The sequence below is a fragment of the Microcaecilia unicolor genome, chromosome 1, assembly GCF_901765095.1.
Source record: "Microcaecilia unicolor chromosome 1, aMicUni1.1, whole genome shotgun sequence".
Taxonomy (NCBI): domain Eukaryota; kingdom Metazoa; phylum Chordata; class Amphibia; order Gymnophiona; family Siphonopidae; genus Microcaecilia; species Microcaecilia unicolor.
The window spans coordinates 699,491,258-699,516,373 of record NC_044031.1 but is presented as its reverse complement, the minus strand read 5'-3'; the positions used below and the strand labels follow the sequence as shown (position 1 = coordinate 699,516,373).

General features: G+C 45.3%; 1 protein-coding gene across 1 annotated transcript in view; it reads right to left on the bottom strand.

Moving 5' to 3' along the window:
- Positions 1–25,116, bottom strand: part of LRRC49 (leucine rich repeat containing 49) — a 249,223-nt gene that overhangs the window by 99,897 nt on the left and 124,210 nt on the right. Inside the window, 1 exon segment of the mRNA XM_030188617.1 lies at positions 24,461–24,608. Within this exon segment, the coding sequence (XP_030044477.1) occupies positions 24,461–24,608 (148 nt within the window).

Genomic DNA, 25,116 nt, shown 5'->3' with positions numbered 1-25,116 from the left:
CTGCCCGAACCGACTGTCGCGTCGGGTATCCTGCTGCAGGCAGTAATGAGATGTGAATGTGTGGACAGATGACCATGTCGCAGCTTTGCAGATCTCTTCAATAGTGGCTGACTTCAAGTGGGCCACTGACGCAGCCATGGCTCTGACATTGTGAGCCGTGACATGACCCTCAAGAGCCAGCCCAGCCTGGGCGTAAGTGAAGGAAATGCAATCTGCTAGCCAATTGGATATGGTGCGTTTCCCCACAGCCACTCCCCTCCTGTTGGGATCAAAAGAAACAAACAATTGGGCGGACTGTCTGTTGGGCTGTGTCCGCTCCAAATAGAAGGCCAATGCTCTTTTGCAGTCCAATGTGTGCAGCTGACGTTCAGCAGGGCAGGAATGAGGACAGGGAAAAAATGTTGGCAAGACAATTGACTGGTTCAGATGGAACTCCGACACTACCTTCGGCAAGAACTTAGGGTGAGTGCGGAGGACTACTCTATTATGATGAAACTTGGTGTAAGGGGCCTGGGCTACCAGGGCCTGCAGCTCACTGACTCTACGAGCTGAAGTAACTGCCACCAAGAAAATGACCTTCCAGGTCAAGTACTTCAGATGGCAGGAGTTCAGTGGCTCAAAAGGAGGTTTCATCAGCTGGGTGAGAACGACATTGAGATCCCATGACACTGTAGGAGGTTTGATGGGGGGCTTTGACAAAAGCAAACCTCTCATGAAGCGAACAACTAAAGGCTGTCCTGAGATCGGCTTACTTTCCACACGGTAATGATATGCACTGATTGCGCTAAGGTGAACCCTTACAGAGTTGGTCTTGAGACCAGACTCAAACAAGTGCAGAAGGTATTCAAGCAGGGTCTGTGTAGGACAGGAGCGAGGATCTAAGGTCTTGCTGTCGGCGGACTTCCGGTCGGGACATGAGCTGAGCAGCAGCGTGTGGCTCGAGCTCTGAGACCCCTGCCCAAAAATTTAAACTAATCGGAAGGTGCCCGAAGTCAGGTCACGCGGAAAGTGGGGTAATTTATGGACAAAGACCTCAACAGGTCTCCATTAGCGATGGCACAAAAATCTGCGAAAAAAGAGAAAATAAAGACGAACGCGCAGGAGACCAAGATGGCGGAAATACCCGCTCCGCAAACGGAAGGCTTTTCTGAAGCACAACTCCAGCAAATCACGATGGCAGTAGCGAAGGCATGGGACCCGAAATGGGCGGCAGTAGAACACAAGTTGGAAGAACTTAATACAAGGCTAGATGGAGTGGGCATTCGAATGGGGGACCTCGAAACCCGAGTGTCGGCCCTGGAAGATGAAGGACGCAGATATGGCCCAGACATAGCCACCCTCACAAAACAGCTCCATGAATGCCACAACAAATTAGAGGATTTAGAAAATCGCTCCAGGAGGAGCAATATACGGTTGGTGGGGATACCAGAAACAATCCCTGAAAAGAATTTAACCACCTGGCTTGAAACATGGCTAGCCAAAGAACTAGCACTAACAGACACCATGGGGCCGTTCGTAGTAGAATGAGCTCACCGCGTGGGACGCAAGGCTGAAGAACAAGCACGCCTGCGAGTAATTATAGCCAAGATATTAAACTATAGGCATCGGATGGAGATTTTGCAGGGATTCAGGATGCGGAGGGACTCTTTGACACACGATGGGCACAAAGTATTAATTTTTCAAGATTTCTCGACAGAGGTGCAACTGCGGAGGCGACAGTACCATCCGTTATGCTCTGCACTTGTGAATAAAGGCATAAGGTTTTCCCTCCAATTTCCGGCAACTCTGCGGATGTTAATCCAGGGACAGTGGAAATCATTTAAAACGGTGACGGAAGCAAAGAAAGCAGCGCTGGAAGAAGGCTTACTAGAAAAAATCTAGTGGTAACGCGATTCAGCAAGGCACCAGAGAAAAAGGTACATTTGGCAGAGTGGGCAGGGGCCTCATGTGCCTAGGGGGTCACTTCTCCACAGACAGGCTAGACCTGGAGCGAGAGAAGGGGGGGTTAATAGAGAGGGGGGGGAGGAAAGCGGGAAGGGGTGGGGGAGGAATAAGGAGGATAGAGGATATGGGGGGTAAAGGAATAGTAGGGATAGACAAAGGTAAAATGATAGGGGTAAAAAACGGGTTAAGCGGGCTCCCAAATAGAACATATGAGGGGGGAACACGGGTAGCAGAATTAGCAGATAAACTAGCCACAAGAGTTCACAATGCCGGTCAGATTAACAACCTGGAACATCGGGGGGATTAACTCCCCGATCAAACGAGCTAAGATCCTAACGGCCCTGAAGCGTCATAACGCGGACATAGCATGCCTGCAAGAAACACATTTATCAGACCTAGAACATGCCAAGTTGAAGAGGAGTTGGGTGGGGGAGGTGTTTTCCCTGGAAGCCCTCGGGAAGAAAGGAGGGATTGCAATTTTATTTAGGAAAGGATTAACATATAAGGCCTCCCGGGAGGACTCTGGGGAAGACGGGAGGTATTTAATTTTAAAAATATGGCTATCCGGTATAGAACTTATACTGGTGACAGTCTACGGGCCGAACACACATGACCCCTCATTCCTGAGGTCCCTGATGGCCAAATGTGCTAAATATAATAACAAAAGATTGGTAGTGGTGGGGGATTTTAATTTAGTGTTTAATCCTCAAATGGACTGTTCAAACAGAGACTCTTCCCATCACATAGGCGCAAGGGCTAGGAAATTAGGGTCGTTTTCTAAAACACTTAACTTGGTGGACACATGGAGAACATTGCACCCGACTGAAAGAGAGTATTCTCATAGGTCTAGAGCCCATGACACATTAAGTAGGTTGGATTATATTTTGATAGACAGTTTAACACTACCACATTTAATAGGGGCAGCCATAGGCCCGGAAGAAATATCAGACCATGCGGCCGTATGGATAGATTTAGAGCTGCAAACAGATAACCAAAGTGGGAGAAGGTGGAGATTCCCGGCATACTTATATACAGATGAGAAATTTATCAAATATTTACATATGAAATGGGAAGAATACGCCCAGAACAATAGACAACATGTCCAGACGCAATCAATCCTCTTCTGGGAAGCGTCCAAGGCGGTCTTGAGGGGGGAAATTTTGGCATATTGCAGCAAAAAGAATAAAAGTAGAGCAGCAGGAATCCTGTTATTAGAATCCAGATTGAAAAAAGCTCAGAAGAGATATACCCAGAATCCAACCAAGGTAAATCTAGACACAGTGAAGTCACTGCAAATTGCCTTAAATACCAAACTACATGAAATTGAAAATAGATCGGCTCTATACTATAAATACAGACTCCATAGGTTTGGGAATAAATCGGGACGCTTGTTGGCAGGAGTAATTAAAGGATGGGGGGGTTCTAGGACAGTGGCCACAATAAGGAATAGTCAGGGTAGGTTAACCAGCAACCCTAAAGAAATTACCCAAGTCTTCACTGAATATTTTCAGACTCTGTACACTAACCAAACACAATTATCAAAGACAGCTTTAAATGATTATTTGAGAAACGTTAGGCTACCACAGATTACTCAGCAACAGCGGGAAGGCTTAAACTTGCCACTAACATTAGTAGAATTACAGAAGGCAATAAAAGAGTTAAAATTAAGATCAGCCCCAGGTCCAGATGGACTATCAGGGGAGTATTATAAACTAATACCACCACAGGCACAAGCTCATCTACTAGCTTATTATGAAGAAGCGATTGAGATGGGAGAACTACCCGCATATGCCAATGTAGCATACATAACATTGATACCAAAGGCGGGCAAGTCACCAGAAAGACCAGGGTCCTACAGGCCCATCTCACTGCTGAACGTAGAAGTCAAATTATTAGCAAAAATTATGGCAGAACGATTGGCGCAATGTTTGCCTGATCTGGTGGGCCAGGGCCAAGACCAAGTAGGGTTTATTCGGAGAAGGCGGGCAGTGCACAATGTTCGAAAGCTACTGGTAGCCTTGTCGGCATGCAAGACAAAAAAAATACCGGTTTGGATACTAAGCTTGGATGCCGAGAAGGCGTTTGACCACGTCAATTGGGAATACTTGGAACAAGTGACGAGAATGGGTATCACGGGATGGTTTAGGGAAGTAATAAAATCACTATATAATAACCCTAGAGCCAGTGTAATTGTCAATGGGGGGAAGGGCAATGAATTTCGGATTAGCAAAGGAACTAGACAGGCATGTCCGCTCTCCCCACTCCTTTTTGTACTGGCATTAGAACCACTATTAAGAATTACCGTGGCCAACCAAGAAATACAGGGAGTTACAGTGGCGGGCTGGCAAATAAAAGTGCTGGCCTATGCAGATGGCCTGTTACTGGTCTTAACTGACCCAGCACACTCTCTGGGCTGTTTATTACAGGAAGTACAGAGGTTTGGGGAAATCTCGGGGTTTAAGCTAAACATCACGAAATCTTGTGTTCTTCCGGTGGGCACAGAAGGGGTGGAGAGGTGGACAGGTACACAATCACTACAGTGGACGGAAGAACCCATAACATACCTAGGGGTAAAGATACCGGCAGATCTCAGACAATTATATAAAATAAATGTAGCTAAATTGCTAAAAGAGACAGAAGACAGACTGGGCATGTGGGGATCCCTGCCTATCTCACTATTAGGGCGGATAGCCTTATACAATATGTGTATAACCCCAAAGTGGTTGTACGTTTTTCAGACACTACCACTGTTTCTGAAGAGACAAGACGAACAGAAACTAAATCAGTTGGTACAACGGTTCCTGTGGCGGGGGAGGAAACCACGCCTGCCAGTAACTACAATAACCATCCCAGTTGAATATGGGGGCCTAGGACTGTTAAGTGTGAGACATTTGACAGTGGCCAGTGGAATGCGTCACATCAATGACTGGTTCAGGGGGACGACAGAATTTTCTAACACAGATCTGGAATTACAGCTGGAACCAAAGTGGCATTTCACAAATTATCTACACGTAGGAGGGACAGTAATTCCAGAAATCTTGAAATATGCAATGATAATGCCCACTGCGAAAGCAGTGTGGAGATGGATATGCAAGCTACATAAATTCTCCGCCAATGTCACGCCCTTCCGATCTATATGTGGCAATATGGACTTTGAACCGGGACAGATATATGGGACATTTCAGAAGTGGAAGCGACGAGGGGTGGTGTACCTCCTACAAGTACTAACCACAGAAGGCAAGATTAAGAACTTTGCGGAATTGCAAAGAGAATATGGACTGCCTGACAAAGACAGATTTCACTATCAGCAGCTAAAACATTATGTACATTCTTTACCGTGGGAAGATCTCGCGGAGGATGTACAAATAGAAATGTCGGACGCATTTTCCCTGGCAGCTCAGCAGGAAGTACCACTTGCATTTCACCACAGGTATATTAGAGATACGGCAGCAGAATTGGATTACAAAAAACTAGCACAGCAATGGAGTGCAGATCTGATGCAGACAGTAACAGAGGCACAGATAAAAACACATATCCTGACCATGAGGCACTCCACTTCAGCCGCGCTACACTGGGAACAGCAGTACAGGCTGGCTGTGCGGATGTATATAGCACCCAGACAAGCTTTCCATATGGGTGTGTCACCCTGGGGATCATGCCCCAAATGTGCTGGAGCAACCTTGGGTCACATGATATGGAACTGCTCAGCAGTGGTGGAATTTTGGAAAGGATTGCTTGCTTATGTATCACAATTGTGGGAATCACCTTGGATTTATGATATGGCGATTCTCTTTGGTCATTTCAGACTAAACAAACCAACACAGAGGGGATATACAGAATTTGCTTCAAAGACGGTTATAATTGCTAAGCAAGTTATTCTGGCCGAATGGCTCTCGTCCAGGCCACCATTCAAACAACAGTGGAGAACACGAATGTTGATGTTGATGTTGATGAGGGTAGAACAGATGGGTGTTAAGAACTGGGAATCGATAGAGGGGAAGAAATTTGAAGCGTGTTGGAGTCCCCTTTTAAACACGCTCCCGCAAGCAGCCCGCAGTTACCTGATAAACTTCTAAATGGGGAGGATGAAGAAGACGGTGAAACAGGGAACATGAACAGACAGAGTTGGAGGTTTTGGGGAGGGGAGCGTAGGCTCGTTGATTAAGGATTAACAAACCCAATAACCAAGAAGAGAGGGGGGGAAAGGGTAACAAGGGAGAGGGGGGAAGGGAAAGGGAGGGGGGGGAAAAAGGAAATAGAAAAATCAAGATTTGTCATATAGATGTAGTAGATCTTAAAAGTTGCGCACATATGAATAAAAGGAACGCTAATTAAGGTTAAGTTATTCACATTGATGTTAATGAGTTGAATAAACTAAGTAGAATTGGTAACAGAGGCAAAGTAAGAGCCATAGAGAGATCTAACATAAAAACCTGGACTCAGATATGTATGTACCTGAAAAGGGAAAGTAACTGAAGTAGAACTCAGGATCAGGTAGTTGAAGACATAACAGACTAAGACAGAGAGAATGGTTTAAATAGAAACAAGAGAGTCCAGAGTTATGATCAGGATTACTTTGTCCTGTCACAGATCTTATGTAATATGAAGATATGTGCGTGCTAATGTTGAATATTGTGTATTTGAGCATTTAATAAAAAAAATTTAAACATAAGGTCTTGCTGTCACACCAGACGGCAAACCTCCTCCATAAAAAGAAGTAACTCCTCTTAGCGGAATCTTTCCTGGAAGCAAGCAAGACACGGGAGACACCCTCCGACAGACCCAAAGAGGCAAGGTCTACGCTCTCAACATCCAGGCCATGAGAGCCAGAGACTGGAGGTTGGGATGCAGAAGCGCCCCTTCGTCCTGTGTGATGAGGGTCGGAAAACATTCCAATCTCCACGGTTCTTCGGAGGACAACTCCAGAAGAAGAGGGAACCAGATCTGACGCGGCCAAAAGGGAGCAATCAGAATCATGGTGCCCCGGTCTTGCTTGAGTTTCAACAAAGTCTTCCCCACCAGAGGTATGGGAGGATAAGCATACAGCAGACCTTCCCCCCAGTCCAGGAGGAAGGCATCCGATGCCAGTTGACCGTGGGCCTGAAGTCTGGAACAGAACTGAGGGACCTTCTGATTGGCTCGCAATGCGAAGAGATCTACCAAGGGGGTGCCCCACACTTGGAAGATCTGGCGCACCACTCTGGAGTTGAGCGACCACTCATGAGGTTGCATAATCCTGTTCAACCTGTCGGCCAGACTGTTGTTTACGCCTGCCAGATATGTGGCTTGGAGCCACATGCCGTAACGGCAAGCCCAGAGCCACATGCTGACGGCTTCCTGACACAGGGGGCGAGATCCGGTGCCCCCCTGCTTGTTGATGTAATACATGGCAACCTGGTTGTCTGTCTGAATTTGAATAATTTGATGGGACAGCCGATCTCTGAAAGCCTTCAGAGCGTTCCAGACCGCTCGTAACTCCAGGAGATTGATCTGCAGATCGCGTTCCTGGAGGGACCAGCTTCCTTGGGTGTGAAGTCCATCGACATGAGCTCCCCACCCCAGGAAAGACGCATCCGTAGTCAGCACTTTTTGTGGCTGAGGAATTTGGAAGGGGCGTCCCAGAGTCAAATTGGTCCAAACCAATACAGGGATTTGAGAAAACTCGTGGACAGGTGGATCACGTCCTCTAGATCCCCAGCAGCCTGAAACCACTGGGAAGCTAGGATCCATTGAGCAGATCGCATGTGAAGGCGTGCCATGGGAGTCACATGGACTGTGGAGGCCATGTGGCCAAGCAATCTCAACATCTGCCGAGCTGTGACCTGCTGGGACGCTCGTACCCACGAGACGAGGGACAACAAGTTGTTGGCTCTCGTCTCTGGGAGATAGGCGCGAGCCGTCCGAGAGTCCAGCAGAGCTCCTATGAATTCGAGTTTCTGCACTGGGAGAAGGTGGGACTTTGGATAATTTATCACAAACCCCAGTAGCTCCAGGAGGCGAATAGTCATCTGCATGGACTGTAGAGCTCCTGCCTCGGATGTGTTCTTCACCAGCCAATCGTCGAGATATGGGAACACGTGTACCCCCAGCCTGCGAAGTGCCGCTGCTACTACAGCCAAGCACTTCGTGAACACTCTGGGCGCAGAGGCGAGCCCAAAGGGTAGCACACAGTACTGGAAGTGACGTGTGCCCAGCTGAAATCGCAGATACTGTCTGTGAGTCGGCAGTATCGGGATGTGAGTGTAGGCGTCCTTCAAGTCCAGAGAGCATAGCCAATCGTTTTCCTGAATCATGGGAAGAAGGGTGCCCAGGGAAAGCATCCTGAACTTTTCCTTGACCAGATATTTGTTCAGGGCCCTTAGGTCTAGGATGGGACGCATCCCCCCTGTTTTCTTTTCCACAAGGAAGTACCTGGAATAGAATCCCAGCCCTTCTTGCCCGGATGGCATGGGCTCGACCGCATTGGCGCTGGAAGCTGTAAGACTGAGCTCCCGGTGGACAATTTGGAGGTTTGGAGGCCAAATTGAGGGTGTATCCTTGCCGGACTATTTGAAGAACCCACTGACTGGCAGGTCGCCCGGCACTGACACTTGGATGTCGGCTATGCTCTGCTGGAGCCAGTCAAAAGCTCGTTCCTTGCTTTTGCTGGGGAGCCGAGGGGCCTTGCTGAGTCGCACGCTGCTGATGAGAGCGAGCGCGCTGGGGCTTAGCCTGGGCCGCAGGCTGTTGAGAAGGAGGATTGTACCTACGCTTACCAGAAGAGTAGGGAACAGTCTTCCTTCCCCCCAAAAAAATCGTCTACCTGTAGAGGTAGAAGCTGAAGGCTGCCGGCGGGAGAACTTGTCGAAAGCGGTATCCCGCTGGTGGAGCTGCTCTACCACCTGCTCGACTTTCTCTCCAAAAATGTTATCCGCACGGGAAGGCGAGTCCGCAATCTGCTGCTGGATCCTATTCTCCAGGTCGGAGGCACGCAGCCATGAGAGCCTGCGCATCACCACACCTTGAGCAGCGGCCCTGGACGCAACATCAAAGATGTCATACACCCCTCTGGCCAGGAATTTTCTGCACGCCTTCAGCTGCCTGACCACCTCCTGAAATGGCTTGGCTTGCTCAGGGGGGAGCTTGTCCACCAAGCCCGCCAACTGCCGTACATTGTTCCGCAAATGTATGCTCGTGTAGAGCTGGTAAGACTGGATTTTGGCCACGAGCATAGAAGAATGGTAGGCCTTCCTTCCAAAGGAGTCTAAGGTTCTAGAGTCCTTGCCCGGGGGCGCCGAAGCATGCTCCCTAGAACTCAGCCTTCTTTAGGGCCAAATCCACAACTCCAGAGTCGTGAGGCAAAAGAGTGCGCATCAGCTCTGGGTCCCCATGGATCCGGTACTGGGACTCGATCTTCTTGGGAATGTGGGGATTACTTAGTGGCTTGGTCCAGTTCGCCAGCAATGTCTTTTTTAGGACATGATGCATGGGTACTGTGGACGCTTCCTTAGGTGGAGAAGGATAGTCCAGGAGCTCAAACATTTCAGCCCTGGGCTCGTCCTCCACAACCACCGGGAAGGGGATGGCCGTAGACATCTCCCGGACAAAGGCCGCAAAAGACAGACTCTCGGGAGGAGAAAGCTGCCTTTCAGGGGAGGGAGTGGGATCAGAAGGAAGGCCCTCAGACTCCTCGTCAGAGAAATATCTGATGTCCTCCTCCTCTTCCCACGAGGCCTCACCTTCGGTATCAGACACAAGTTCACAAACCTGTGTCTGAAGCCGTGCCCGGCTCGACTCCGTGGAACCACGGCCACGGTGGGAGCGTCGAGAGGTAGGCTCCCTCCGCCGACGTCGTCGGGGAGCCTTCCTGGGAGGCGACCGCAGTCGGTACCGCACGCGGCACCGATGTCGGAGACCTCACCCCGGGCAAGGGGTCAGCCGGCGCCTCACTCGACGGTACCGGTGGTGCAAGCACCCCCGTTACCGGAGGGGAAGGGCGCAACAGCTCTCCCAGAATCTCTGGGAGAACGGCCTGGAGACTCTCGTGCAGAGCGACTGTGGAGAAAGACGTGGAAGCCAATGCAGGTGTCGATGTCAGAGTCTGTTCCGGGCGTGGAGGCTGTTCCAGGCTGTCCATAGTGGAGCGCATCAACACCTCTTGAACAGAGGGTGAGCGGTCCTCTCGGTGCCGATGCCTACTGGGTGCCGACTCCCTCGGCGACCCAGAGCTCTCGGTGCCGATACAGGAAGGGGAACGGTGTCGATGCTTCTTCGACTTCTTGGGACGAAGCATGTCACCGGAGCTTCCCGGCACCGACGAGGAGGACGTAGAATCCAGCCGTCGCTTCCTCGGGGCCGAGGCCGAAGAAGGTCGGTCTCGGGGGGACTGTACCGCAGGAGCCCTCGGGGTAGGGGGAGACCCACCCGAAGGCTCACCGCCACCAGCAGGGGAATGGACAGCCCTCACCTGCACTCCAGTCGAAGCACCACCGTCCGACGACATCAGCAGACGTGGAGGTCCCGGTACCACCGACGCCGACGCAGCCTTCCGATGTCTCAGCCCCGATGCAGAGGGTCGATGCCTCGATGCACTCGATGCAGTCGCGGCCGAGAACGGAGGTCTAGACGCTGTCGACGTCAATGCACTCGATACTCCTGGTGCCGATGCCGACGAAGAGCCCGAGAACAAAACGTTCCACTGGGCCAATCTCGCTACCTGAGTCCGCTTTTGTAAAAGGGCGCACAGACTACAGGCCTGCGGGCGGTGCGCAGCCCCCAGACACTGAAGACACGACGCGTGCCTGTCAGTGAGCAAGATTACCCGGGCGCACTGGGTGCACTTCTTGAAGCCGCTGGGAGACTTCGATAACATGGGCGGAAAAATCACGCCGGCGAAATCAAAACTCGTAATTGCGGTAGGCACCAAAAAGAGGGGAAGAAAAAAATTCGACCCGAGGCCTGAAAAGGGCCTACCCTGAAGACGAAAGAAAACTTACCGGGGCAAAAACTGGAAATAGCGGAAAGGGAAAAAGACCGAAAAGGTCCCTTTCCAAAATCCTTTTTTAGTTAGCGAAAGTCAAAAAGAGACGCGCGAGGTCGACTTAAGGGGCGGAAACGGCGTAACACAACCGTACCGAGCGTGGACAAAAGAAGACTGGCCGGCACGAGCCGGTTTCGGGCGGGAAGACAGCCGCGCGTGGTGCGCATGGGCGTGCGAGGACTACCAAAGGCCTTTGCTAGTGAAGATTCCGATTGGAGGGGCTGCCGTGGACGTCACCCATCAGTGAGAACAAGCAGCCTGCTTGTCCTCGGAGAACAGGACTTATACAAAATCAAAGAAGAATGAATAACTTTTTGAAAAATCAATACAATTTGACTCATAATTACTGAGAACTTTATTCTGGGGCACGTTTGGAAAAATAACTGCAGCGAAATGAAACAACTTGATTTTGAAAATTGCTCGACTGGGTGCCTGTTCCAACAAGGCCAGAAGAGGGTTGATGAAACAGAAAGGAAACTTTAAAATGCCCCAGAAAAACTAAGGCAAGCAAAGGGGCCCTCACTCAACAACAGCAGGACTTATACAAAATCAAAGAAGAAAGAATAACTTTTTGAAAAACCAATACAATTTGACTCATGCTGAAAGGGAGCACTAGTTCAGTTTGACTGATCTGCACTGAGGAAAACGGTCAGGTAAACAAAGAGGTGCTGGGTGTCTTGCAGCAGTAGAAAGAAACAACAGAGAGCTGACACCAAAAGTCCAAACAAATCCTTTATTCAAACAGACCCGACGTGGCCACGTTTTGCCAATAAGGCTGCATAAGAGGTAGAGACATAAAACAGCTAACCAGGGGCAGAGAAGGCTTACCAGGTAGCAGAACTGACCATTCAAGATGACTTCAGTATCAGCTTTCTCACAGGAAGTTGCGCGACAGCTTCATACCTCTGCTACCTGGGCTAAGCCTTCACTGCCCCTTGTTAGCTGTTTTATGTCTCTACCCCTGATGCAGCCTTATTGGCGAAACGTGGCCACGTCGGGTCTGTTTGAATAAAGGATTTGTTTGGACTTTTGGTGTCAGCTCTCTGAGGAAAATAGTGACTGCTAGTTCCCATGCGACAGAGACAGATGGGAAGAAGCGCACGTGTAGCACATCATTCTCAAAAGCTGTGATAAACAAGATGGATAGCGGTTCCCACACATTGGCTCCATCACATAAAGTCACCCACATGTATCCTTGCTTGTCACTGAAGAGATGCCTATATTCCAGCAATGTGCTATTCTATAAAATGGTATCTAAATGTGATGGTGTGTAAGTTCAAGGTGGGAAAACACATGGGTGAAGGAAGGCAGTGTGAACAGTTACGCCCCAGTATACTTTAATTTATCCACTTTTTTTTTTGAGCAGTCTAGGTCCATGCATTTCTGCTCTATGGCTGGTTTAAGTGGTGATGCCTAAAATATAGGTGCGTATTTGCCCTGCTACACTAGCATTCTACAAAGGAAAGAAGGCACCTACTTTCTTTAATAGAATAGGTTCCAAATAGGCACCTTTTTGGAACCTAAAAATACCCCCTCCCCCTTTATAGGTTTACACTCTTGGTGTGCATGGCTATCTTGCTAGTAGTTGCGTTGAAAATGCTGTTTGAGTTGCATGCAACATGTGGTTGGTAATCGTGAAAAAAAACTGAGCCCTGCAGCTTGGAGAAAAGATGACTTTGAGGATACGATAGAATTTATAAAACCTTAAGTGATGTGGACATATTAATAGGGAATGGTTATTAACCCTTTCAAACTATACAGTACACAGAGAGGTGCACACTCCATAAAACTAATTGCTAGCAGTTTAAAAACAAATTTAAGAAAGTATGTTTTCAGTCAGCATATAATTAAACTGTGGAATTTGTTGCCAGAAGATGTAGACAAGTTTAATAAGTACTGCTAGGTTTAAAAACAGGTTTGGATAAGTTTCTAAACGGCAGATCCATTATCAATTAGTAACCAGGTAGCCATGACGATCATGACCTCTTACGTCTGGATGTAAGGAACAGGAAATAGATTTCTCCATTAAGACTTGCCAGGTACTTCCAATGGACTGGCCACTGCTGGAGACAGGATGCAAGGCATGGTGAACTTCTGCCATAGAAAGACAGTTTTTAAGTTCTTCATTGATTTGAAGAAAGCCACCATGCTGTAGTAATGAGTTATACATATGGAGAATGATTTTATAAAAGGACACCTATATCCAAGTAGCAAAAAGGGGGGCATATTTAAATAAAAAAACAACATAAGTGCCCATGTGTCTATGTAAAAGAGTGTCCAAGAATGAGCCCCAATGGCACAAAAATGCCCAAGAATGTATCTACACCTATTACTACTACTTAACATTTCTAGAGCGCTACTAGGGTTACGCAGCGCTGTACAGTTTAACAAAGAAAGGACAGTCCCTGCTCAAAGGAGCTTACAATCTAAAGGACGAAATGTCAAGTTGGGGCAGTCTAGATTTCTTGAATAGTGGAATAGTGGTTAGGTGCCAAAGGCGACATTGAAGAGGTGGGCTTTGAGCAAGGATTTGAAGATGGGCAGGGAGGGGGTAGGTGTAAATGTGTGTGTATATGCATGAAGAACAATTCTATAAAGGGACGCCTATTTTTAGCATTTTATCATTTATTAAAATTTGCTATACCACTTTTGTTGTGAGCAGACTAAATCGGTTTACAGATAAAATGGCAATACAGAAGGAAACCAGAAAGGAATGCCAATAATTGGATAGATAAGACCTAAGCTACCTGTCCCATTCAAACAGGATTCAAGCATACCAGAGATAAAACTAGAGAAGAAAAAAAGTACACACACACAAATATATATATATATATATATATATATATATATATATATATATATATATATACACAGTGCAAAAGTTATAGAATAAGGGCAACTGCATGCACAACTTAATTTAATAATTGGCTATATTGGCTTAGATGGTGTTAACTGGTGCTAATTTGCACCAATTAGCATTTGCACATGCAACTGCCTTTAGTCGCTCTTCTAGAAGTTGTGTGTGCCAATTTCATTGTGTGCAACTTCTAGGTGTGCAGGTTACAGAATACAGGGATTTATGTACCTAACTGCCAACAGATAGGCATGAGCAGTTACACCAGCCTTTCACGTAGCATAAGTGCTCGCGCCTAAATGGCAATTCTGCATGGAACTCCGGTTATAGAATCTGGGCCTGCCATGCATCATCCCTGGGCCCAAACTTTGGCACTCTTTCTTGAATCCACCCCTTAGTGCACAAAGTTGAGTGCCTAAGCCCGTTGCACACATAACTTAATGTAATTGGCATTATCAACCAATTTTGGCTGTAATTAGTGTTACCTGGTACTAATTGGTACTAGTTTGCAGTTAGACACGTAACTGCCCTTAGTCGGGATTCTACAACTGCGTGCACAAACACGTAACTGCAAGGGGACGGGACCTGGGAGGGGTACGGGCAGGTCAGGGGTGTGACTTGCACTTATGCATGTGAGTTATATGTCTAATTGAGAGTTGTGTGCCTGAGAGCAGTTAGGCACAAGCATTTATACCAACTATTAAGCTAGCGTAGGAGCTCAAGCAGTGCTACAGGACAATACAGCAGTGACTTCCTGGCCAGTTGCTGAATCTGGCTCTCTTGCACTCTTTCCTTGTCAATAAGTTATGAAGACAGTGCTACTGAGGAAGAGGAGCCAGTTGGGGGGGGGGGGGGACACAGCAGATGCACTCTGAGGTGCCTATCTGCACCCCTCCCCACTTCTTGATTTAGGGACCTCTCTCTCTCTGTGAGGCAGCAGAACTACTGGTACAGAGTACAAATGCACACCCTGTACTGTGATGATAAACATACACCACTTCTGGCACTCAAGTATCTTAAGTAAGGGCCCCTTTGACTAAGCCGTCCGATTACCGCATGGCTCGTGCAGTAATTTCATTTTTGGCTCATATCCGCTACGCGCGCCTGAAAAACAATTTTTTATTTTCTAGCGCACTTAGTGGATGCGCACTAAGTGGCATCTGATGCGCGTAGGTCTTTACCGCCCAAATTCTTTACTGCTAGGTCTATGGCTGGCAGTAAGGTCTGAGACCCAAAATGGACGCACAGCAATTTTGATTTTGCCGCACGTCCATTTTTGGCAAAAAAAAAGCCCTTTTTTACAGGTGCGCTGAAAAATTATTCTACGCACGTCCAAAACACGCGCCTACACTACCGCAGGCCATTTTTCAGCACACCTTTATAAAAGAACCCTAAATAGATAACTATCTCACTCTCAGTGAAATTTACCAGAGTGTCTTTGCTCGAAGCCTTCAATACTCTTCTCCAGCTCAACCCTGCCATCTCCATTACTCCTGGCCATTAGGTAACTTGCCCCCAAGTTAAGCCACACTGGACAAGGCAACAGAACTGCTGCCAGAAAGCCCTGTATCCATCACAGTCTCATACAGAGGTGTACATGTGCACAGCCTGCCAGTTACTGAAAGACTCTGCTGCACCCAGGTTAGCATATTGGGGTGAATTCTATATATGGCGCATACCCCTCATATTCTACAACAATGTGCATAAATGCTAGGAATGTTCCCGTTCCATCCATGACCCTCCCATTTCCGCACCCCATTTTTTTTTACTTGCAAGTAAAATTTAGGCACAGATCCTGTGCCTAATTTTTTTTATTTGTTGCATTTGTATCCCACATTTTCCCACCTATTTGCAGGCTCAATGTGGCTTACATAGTACCGTAAAGGCATTCGTCAATTCCGGTATAAACAGTTACACAGTGATGTTATGGTAGAATAAGGTTCATGTGGAACAAACATATTAGGGAATAGTATAGGGGAAGAGTTAAGTTATATCCATTACGTTCTTTGGTTTCGTAGTGTTGCAGGGTTCAGGTATTTAAGTAGGGTCGGTAGGGTATGCCTTTTTGAACAAGTAGGTTTTTAGTGATTTCCGGAAGTTTAGGTGGTTATAGGTTGTTTAATGTGCGGTAGGTTCCAATTAAATCAAATTAGCATAATTGCTTGGTAAAAAGCCAATTATTGGCACTAATTATCTCATTATTCAATTAAATTGTGTGCGCAAATTGAGCACACACCCAAATTTGTGCACACAATTTTTGGCAACTTTTATAGAATTAGAGGGGTTATGTATAAAGACAACTTACATATCCAGTCTACAATGAGAAATTACTAACACTTCATTTATCAAGAGTCTTCACTAAAATTATTAACTGTGAAAAATTAAGGGATCTTTTATTTAACAATGTAGAGGCTTAGTACAAAAACATATACTAACAGACTGCCATGCTAAGTGAAGAGAAAATAGGAAATCGTATCTGAGAATAATATACACTTAAAATGTACTGTTGTGATAGGAGGACATCTTTTGGCTCTAAGAGGTACTGCACTAGCTAGAATATGATTTTTCTGAATGCTGTCTAAGGGCCCAATGCACAAAACTTCCTGGAAACAAACACTCAATATTTCCACCTCGGTTAAATTACCGAGGTGGAAAAAGCAAGCAATTCTCAAAAGAAATGAGCTGCATGGATGTTTAGCATGCAGCTTGGTAGGGAAAGCAGCAGGGCATGCGCACAGAAGTCAATCGGTAAGCATGGCTGCCATGCGAATGCCCTGGACATGTGCTGTGGATGCAGCTCCAAAAATCACTTGCACTATTATCACCTCTGATCTGCCAGCTATCACTGACCAGAGAGCAAGTAAGATAGACAGACAGCCCGCTCCTTCCCATGTTCTCGTTAGCACAGCAACACTCCCTTAAACTGCATTTTTGTCTGGACAGAGTCTTTTCTTGTATGGAAAACACATTCGTTTGCCACTTCTACAGCCGTGGTGGGAGAAAGAAACACCCTGACTCAGGAAACCTTCCCCCACTGCCCACTGAATGCAGGGGGATAGGAAACACTCACCAGCAGCTGTCTTACTGTTACTCCATGCACCGCGCACTACTGCAACCCTCACTAACCAAGCCTACACTAACTGCATGTCTCTAGATTGCCCCTGGTTTTGCTCTGCATACAGCATGGAATTTTAAGGAATCCAGTAGGACATAACGCACAACATACGCATGCAAAAACAAGCAGACTGCTCCGCCAAGAAGCTACTGTCATGCTATAGCTAATCCAGACCTTATGTACAATTTCTCTTGGTAAAAGACGGTGGGCCTTTCTGTGCATTGCTTGTAAACGGCTGTGCATCCCTCGGAATGCAGCTCTGTTAAATAAATTAGCATACTATGTCTACTGCTGCGAACGTTAAAAAGCAAGCACAGTCCCTTTTGTGCATCTCTTACCGAATACTATGCTCGCTGAACCGGCTGGTACAGGTCAAAAACGCAAGTTGCTGGCCTAGTACGTTTTGTGCAAATGGCCCTAAATTACAGGCCTCCTTTTTCTTCAGCTTTCTATCCTCATCACTTACCCTCTCTACACTGCACACATCCTAATCCATCCCTTTTGCTCTAAAAACCAATATATAATTTTAAAGGCATAGCTAACACAGCTACTTAAAAATGTGTAAGTTATCCTTTTAGCAGCTGAATTTTGCCTTTGAACAGATGATTTCAAGCCCTGTCCGAATTTTAAATAAATAACTTTATTTAAAATTGGGACAGGGCTTGAAATCATCATTGGCCATTTACTCCCTAATTCTAGAAAATTATGTGCCCAAATTTGCGACTAGTACACAAATTTACACATGCAAGTTATAGAATAAGGTCAATTGTGCATATCTTAGTTTAATGAGCTAATTGGTGTTAATGAGCAATCATAGGCTATAATTGGCCTTAATTGGTGCTAACTGGACCAATTAACAGTCGAGTGCCCAACTGCCTTTAGTCACTATTCTATAACTTGCACAGCCAAATTGCAGAGAGTGCAACTTTAAGGAAGCATGGAATTGAGAGGGGTATGGGCTGGTTGGCGGTATGTCAGGCAGTTATGTATGCAGTACTCGCCTAACTGCCTACAGTTGGGTGTAATAATTTACAACAGCCACCGCGTTGGTGTAAGCGCTCAAACCTAAAATTAAGTACATATACACAGACTTACACTGGTACGCTATAACGGCAGCTCTCCAAGGACAAGCAGATCATTAATTCTCACAAGTAAGTAATGCAGAGCTGTGTTGCCCAGTCCGGAGCTTATGCCCTCCGCAAGAGCACAGCATTAACTCAACACCAGGCTTATTTTCGAAAGAGAAGGACTCCCATCTTCCAACACAAATCGGGAGATGGGCGTCCTTCTCTCAGGGTCACCCAAATCGGCATAATCGAAAGCCGATTTTAGGTGTCCTCAACTGCTTCCCGTCGCGGGGATGACCAAAGTTCCCGGGGGCGTGTCGGCACCGTAGCGAAGGCAGGACTGGGGCATGATTAAGAGATAGGCGTCCTCAGCCAATAATGGAAAAAAGAAGGGCGTCCCTGACGAGAACTTGGACGACATTACTTGGTCCATTTTTTCTTGTGACCAAGCCTCAAAAAGGTGCCTGAACTGACCACATGACCACCGGATGGAATCGGGGATGACCGCCCCTTACTCCCCCCAGTGGTCACCAACCCCCTCCCACCCTAAAAAAAAAAAAAAAAAAAAAAAAAACTTAAAACATTTTTTTTTGCCAGCCTCAAATATCATACCCAGCTCCATCACAGCACCATGCAGGTCCCTGGAGCAGTTTTAGTGGGTACTGCAGTGCACTTCAGGCAGGCGGACCCGGGCCCACCCCCCCCCCCCTCTACCTGTTACACTTGTTGTGGTAAATGTGAGCCCTCCAAAACCCACCTGAAACCCACTGTACCCACATGTAGGTGCCCCCCTTCACCCCTTAGGGCTTTGGTAGTGGTGTACAGTTGTGGGGAGTGGGTAGTGGGGGGGATTGGGGGGGCTCAGCACCCAAGGTAAGGGAGCTATGCATCTGGGAGCAATTTATGAAGTCCACTGAAGTGCCCCCTAGGGTGCCCGGTTGGTGTCCTGGCATGTGAGGGGGACCAGTGCACTACGAATTCTGGCTCCTCCCACAACCAAAGGGCTTGGATTTGGTAGCTTTTGAAATGGGCATCCTCGGTTTCCATTATGGCTGAAAACCGGGGACGACCATCTCTAAGGTCAACCATCTCAACATTTAGGTCGACCATCTCTAAGTTAAACCTAAATGTTGAGATTTAGGCATCCTCGACCGTATTATCGAAACGAAAGATGGACGCCCATCTTGTTTCGATAATAGGTGTTTCCCCTCCCCTTCGCAGGGCCGTCCTGTTCGATTATGCCCCTCCAAGGCAACAGTGTGACAAATTAATAATAATACATTAATGGTAACATAGTAACCTATACATACTAACATAAAGAAACATAAATTTAAGAACTGTTAATACTATACTATTTGTTTCTAAAGAGAGGCATTCTGTTTGTAGTGTCTCTGTGCTTAATGGGTTAGCCGTCATCTGTAAAGTGTTTGTTGAAGAGGGATATTTTGAGGATCTTGCATCAGTAACATAATAGATGATGGCAGATGAAGACCTGCACAATCTATCCAGTCTGCCCAGTAAGAAACTCATTGATTAAATTGGGCACGTAGCCCTGTATTCTATAACAATGTGGCCCTTTTATTAAAGGGTTGCTGTGCGGCAACCTTGAACTACTGTTGGCTGAACGCGGCCACTGGTGGTAGTTCCGCCTCCAGTGCACGTCATTTCCAGAGCTGCTGGATTTAAAAAATATATATACCACAGGGGGTATATGTTGGCAGCTGTTTTTGCCGTGTGCCAGGGCCCTTTTTACCACCACCTCATTGGGAGAATGGGAGCAATTACTGCCACGCTTGCTGCATGGTCATGTGTTTTTTCGGACTTTTTACCTACTGTGGTAAAAAGGGCCCTAGCACACAGCAAAAACAGCTGCCATCACTATCTCAGGGTTTCTTTTTACCGCAGCTTGGTAAAAGGGCCCCAATGTGTGTAAATGCTAGGAACGCCCCGGTTCTGCCCATGACCCTCCCATTTAGTAGATGATGGCAGAAAAAGACCTGCACGGTCCATCCAGTCTGCCCAACAAGACAAACCCATATGTGCTACTTTCTGTGTATACCTTACCTTGATTTGTATCTGTCATTTTCAGGGCACAGACCGTAGAAGTCTGCCCAGCACTAGCCCCGCCTCCCACCACCAGCTCCACCACCCAATCTCAGCTAAGCTTCTGAGGATCCATTCTTTCTGAACAGGATTCCTTTATGTTTATCCCACGCATGTTTGAATTCAGTTACCATTTTCATCTCCACCACCTCCCGTGGGAGGGCATTCCAAGCATCCACCACTCTTCTCTGTGAAAAAATACTTCCTAACATTTTTCTTGAGTCTGCCCCCCTTCAATCTCATTTCATGTCCTCTAGTTCTACTACCTTCCCATCTACGGAAAAGGTTCGTTTGCGGATTAATACCTTTCAAATATTTGATCGTCTGTATCATATCACCCCTGTTTCTCCTTTCCTCCAGGGTATACATGTTCAGGTCAGCAAGTCTCTCCTCACACGTCTTGGAACGCAAATCCCATACCATTCTCGTAGCTTTTCTTTGCACCACTTCAATTCTTTTTACATCCTTAGCAAGATACGTCCTCCAAAACTGAACATAATACTCCAGGTAGGGCCTCACCAACGACTTATACAGGGGCATCAACACCTCCTTTCTTCTGCTGGTCACACCTCTCTCTATACAGCCTAGAAACTTCTAGCTACGGCCACCGCCTTGTCACACTGTTTTGTCGCCTTCAGATCCTCAGATACTATCACCCCAAGATCCCTCTCCCCGTCCGTACATATCAGACTCTCACCGCCTAACACATACGTCTCTCGTGGATTTCTACTCCCTAAGCGCATCACTGCATTTCTTCGCATTGAATTTTAATTGCCAAACCTTAGACCATTCTTCTAGCTTCCGCAGATCCTTTTTCATGTTTTCCACTCCCTCCTGGGTGTCCACTCTGTTACAAATCTTTTCTGCCCCCCCCCTTTTTTTTCTTACCCGTGTCTAAATTTATGCACGTAAGTTCTAATGAAATCTAATTAGTGCCAATAACTGCTTGTTAAAAAGCCATTTATTGGCACTAATTAGCTCACTATTCAATTACACTGCACGCACATATTGGGTGTGCAAAATGTTTGGTGACTTTTATTGAATTAGGGGATTGGAAGATAATTTTACAAGGAGGTGCTAAATTCATAGGCACCTACTTAGGCACTATTTGGTAAAGATATATAGCTATGAATCTTTATAAAATAGCATAAACAGCAGAAATTACACCCACATTGCTGGCGTGGCCATTTATACCTACTCAAGAACAGGTATAAATGTCTGTGTATACATTATTTAAGTACACACATAAATTAGTCTATTTTATAATCTATGCACATACTTGCAAACTCTGTCACTGTTTGTACCTTCTGCATAATACAAGCCATCCTGTCATTACGTGCACATTTACAATGGATCATATATGTGCAAGAATGACTTCATAAAATTAATTCCTTGCTGCCATTAGCACCAAGCATATAACTGCTTTTAAATATCAACCTACTGATCTATAAGGTAAGATACTGTGCATGCCTGTGGTTAGGAGTATTTTTTTCATCTTTTTTTCTAATTTTATGTTTAAGAAGTATAATTATCCAAGAAGAAAATCTTGTAACAGCAATACAGTGATTACACAATTCCAATAAACCACAAAATACACACAAAAGAAAAGAAAACAAAAACCAGACCACCAACTGAAAAGATAGACGTGGACACAATTCCAATAAATATTAAATTCCAATAAATATTATCATCTACACTCTCAAACACTGCCTAAGAGCTCACAGCCATGAAACTAAGGTATTATTCCAAAACTATGATGATACCAATCAAAATGGGGTCACCACCACAGGAGAACTAGCCTCCAAAAAAGCCAATATGTGAGTAGGATTATAGACAATATATTTCTGAGACTCAGTTTTAATCACATTTACAGGGAAAACTAAGCCAAAAAAAGTCCATCCAGTTACAACACTCTAGGCCAGTCAAGGAATATACTTCTATTAAGGAAACAGTAGGGATATGGGAGAAACGTAGTAGAAGTGAAAAATAAAATTCATCCTCTTTTTCCATTACAGTTACCATACTGAAGTACAGAAGACCCTCTTGTGCACATTTATATCTTTTTTGAACCATGAAAGGCTGAAATGAGGAAAAAGGATCCCTGTAGCAAAAGGAGACTGCTGAAGCCTTCAGCCCACACCTTTGTACAAGCATACTTGTATAGGTCAAACTTTCAGTAGCCAGTCATACTGTAAGGGTGCTTTCAGCCACTATTGTGTCTATTAAAATCATAGCAATTTTATGAAATTACTCTGTTCATTGTTGCAAGTCACTTGGCACTTTTTAAATCTTGTTCCTAAAAATTGCAATGGGGAATCTTCGGGCTGCAATCTAGTCTCATCTGGCCCAAATGAGGTCCTCCCCTACCATGCTCCTAGAAATAATTGATCGTTGTAAAAGCACTCAGTTTGCTCCTATCAATGCTACCATTCGCTCCCTCCTCCCCCAGCAACCCCCCCCCCCCCCACCTCATCTTGATGGAAGCTCCTCTCCCATTTCCATTATTAGTTTCACTGCTTCCCAGCTATGATACCGGAGGGGACCCCCGCCTATCTAAGCAGACTATGGCATTGGAAAGGGATCACCTTCCCTGTCTAATGCAGCCCTTCAACAAGAAAAGGTTCCCCAGCCCTGCTGCAAATGAATTTCAAGGTTTGATCTTTCCTTATCATCCAGCCACTATCTTGGATGTAAGCTACTTCAGTCTTAAAGTGGAGTCAGTCTACCAACCTAAATTATCTTTTTTAAGAGCAGGACAAGAAATGCAAATTTATATAATAGAAAATCATTGGGTTCCTTAAGGACACTAAAACTCTCCTATCACATAATTGCCAAAGATCAATTTTCAAAAACATGAAAGGAAAAATAGAATTATCAAAATAATCTTACCCAACCATAAATTAAATTAGAAAAGAAAACAGTGACTTGACCCTAAATAGCAACCTTTAAGTAATACACCAAATAGTGCTTACTGCCATATTAACAAAAAGACAGCTGAAAACCAAAATTGTTTACAAAATCCAAATATTCTCACAGTATTTTTTGAATACTTAAGTTAACAAGCAGCAAAAGGTTACAGAAAAATACAGAACACGAATGTTGGCCAACACAAATCTTTTTGGACCCAGTCTAATTTTTTTTTTAACTGTCTTCATTTACTGTTCCCTGTTGGATATATATAGATAAATATTTTGGAACATTCCATTTATTTTCTCATCACAAAGTTTCTTTTAAAAGAAATTAATTTTCAGAGATACTTTACACAGCACAGACTCACTGAGAAATATGTACCCATGACACTCTCGCAATGAATCCTTATCTGCTAAATCTTGGAATAAAATGCCATTCTGAAAGTACTGAACTAAAAAATCTTTACAAACAGGCTGAACCAAAAGTCAACAGGGCTGAAATTAGAATCTGTCAACTGTTCTTGTATGGCTTAGCGCTACCTTATATGACATCATAGGTTACCTGTGTGCCAGCTCAAAATTTACAATCATTAGAACAATTTAAAGTAATTCTGATCCCTACCTGAACATTTAGGACTGGCACTTAAAAAAAAAAAAGAGCTGAGAGCAGGACCTGAATTGTGGAACTCATTCCCTTTGATTTTGCACCAAGTAAACAGGGCCTAAAGGGCCTAAAGACTTGACTATTTCAGAAATATTATAACACTATGACAGTAACTTGTGTCTTTTAAATTGTTTTGCACAGATATATTTTAATTTAAGTGTTTGCCACCTTCAGCTGTGTAAATGGTTAAGTAGATTATAAATGTAGAATTAAATTAAATTAAACCCAAGACCAAACTGATCACCCTGCTGGCATTGGGGCTTGTATAACTTTGTCAGTAATTGGCTTCTCATGTTCCTAAAAGTTGTTAACACTGCAATGCCTTCCCTTCCACTTGCTGGTGTTCTTGTGTATAGATGTCAAAAAGGAGCAGCCAGCAGAACCAACTAGTGGCTAAAAAAGTAAAGAATGTATTTTAAGAAGCAACCTTTCATGACAAGGTGTTTCAGTCATCGCCCAACATGTTTCAGCAGCTGGAATGTCTGCATCAGGGACACATTTAATCTTTATAATAGGAATAAGTAACACACCTTGAGAGGAGTTATTCAGTTCATAAAGACTGCCTGCACTGGGTTACTTGAGGCCAGCATGAACTGTATCAAAACTGGAGTAAAAATGTGTTTTTGTAAAAGCTGGTGGTGAATGCTTAATATGCATATCCGCAGATTTCTAAACATTATCTGAACATTGGGAACACAGCATTTAAAATAATTCTGAAATTCACCAATCATGTATTCCAACTGTAAATGAAGACTACAGCAGCAATTTAAGGACCCCTTTCTCACCGTGATTCTCTTCATATCCAGCTGTCGGAGCTGCAGCATATGCCCGAGAATGGTTTGTTTGTACCATGGCTCCTGAGCTATAGGATTGCCATCAAGTGTGACATCTGCAATGGATGTGGAGTCTGCAAGGCATAGAATGTCTTCAAAACTGCAAATAAAAAAAAACTGCATCTATCTTGTAATGATAGTAACAATATTTCAAGTCAGTAAAACTGATAATGCTGCAAACACTCAGATAACACTTCATTATACCTACAGCACAGATGTATTGTATATTTAGTTAAAGTTTGTTAGTTCATTAAATCTAGCTATACCCTCCATTAAGGGGGCACCTGAAGAGAATTATAAGATCTAAAACTTCCCATTACAATAATAATAATACATAAAAACAAAAAAACAGACACACTAAAAGCCCATCCTCCCAACCACCATAATATTAATAACAGTTAACCCCACTGTATGATTAGATGTCACCCTCAGTTCGTGAATGGTAAATATCATAGCCACAGATTTAAGCACTTGGTGAAAATATGACAATGTAAAGGGAAAGGTTCCAGAGAAAGGAATGTGTAAGCTCAAGCTTGCATGGCATTAGCACCAAAGCATCACATAGGGAAAGCAAGTTTCAAAGGGGCAGAGTGAAAACTGTCTTCTTC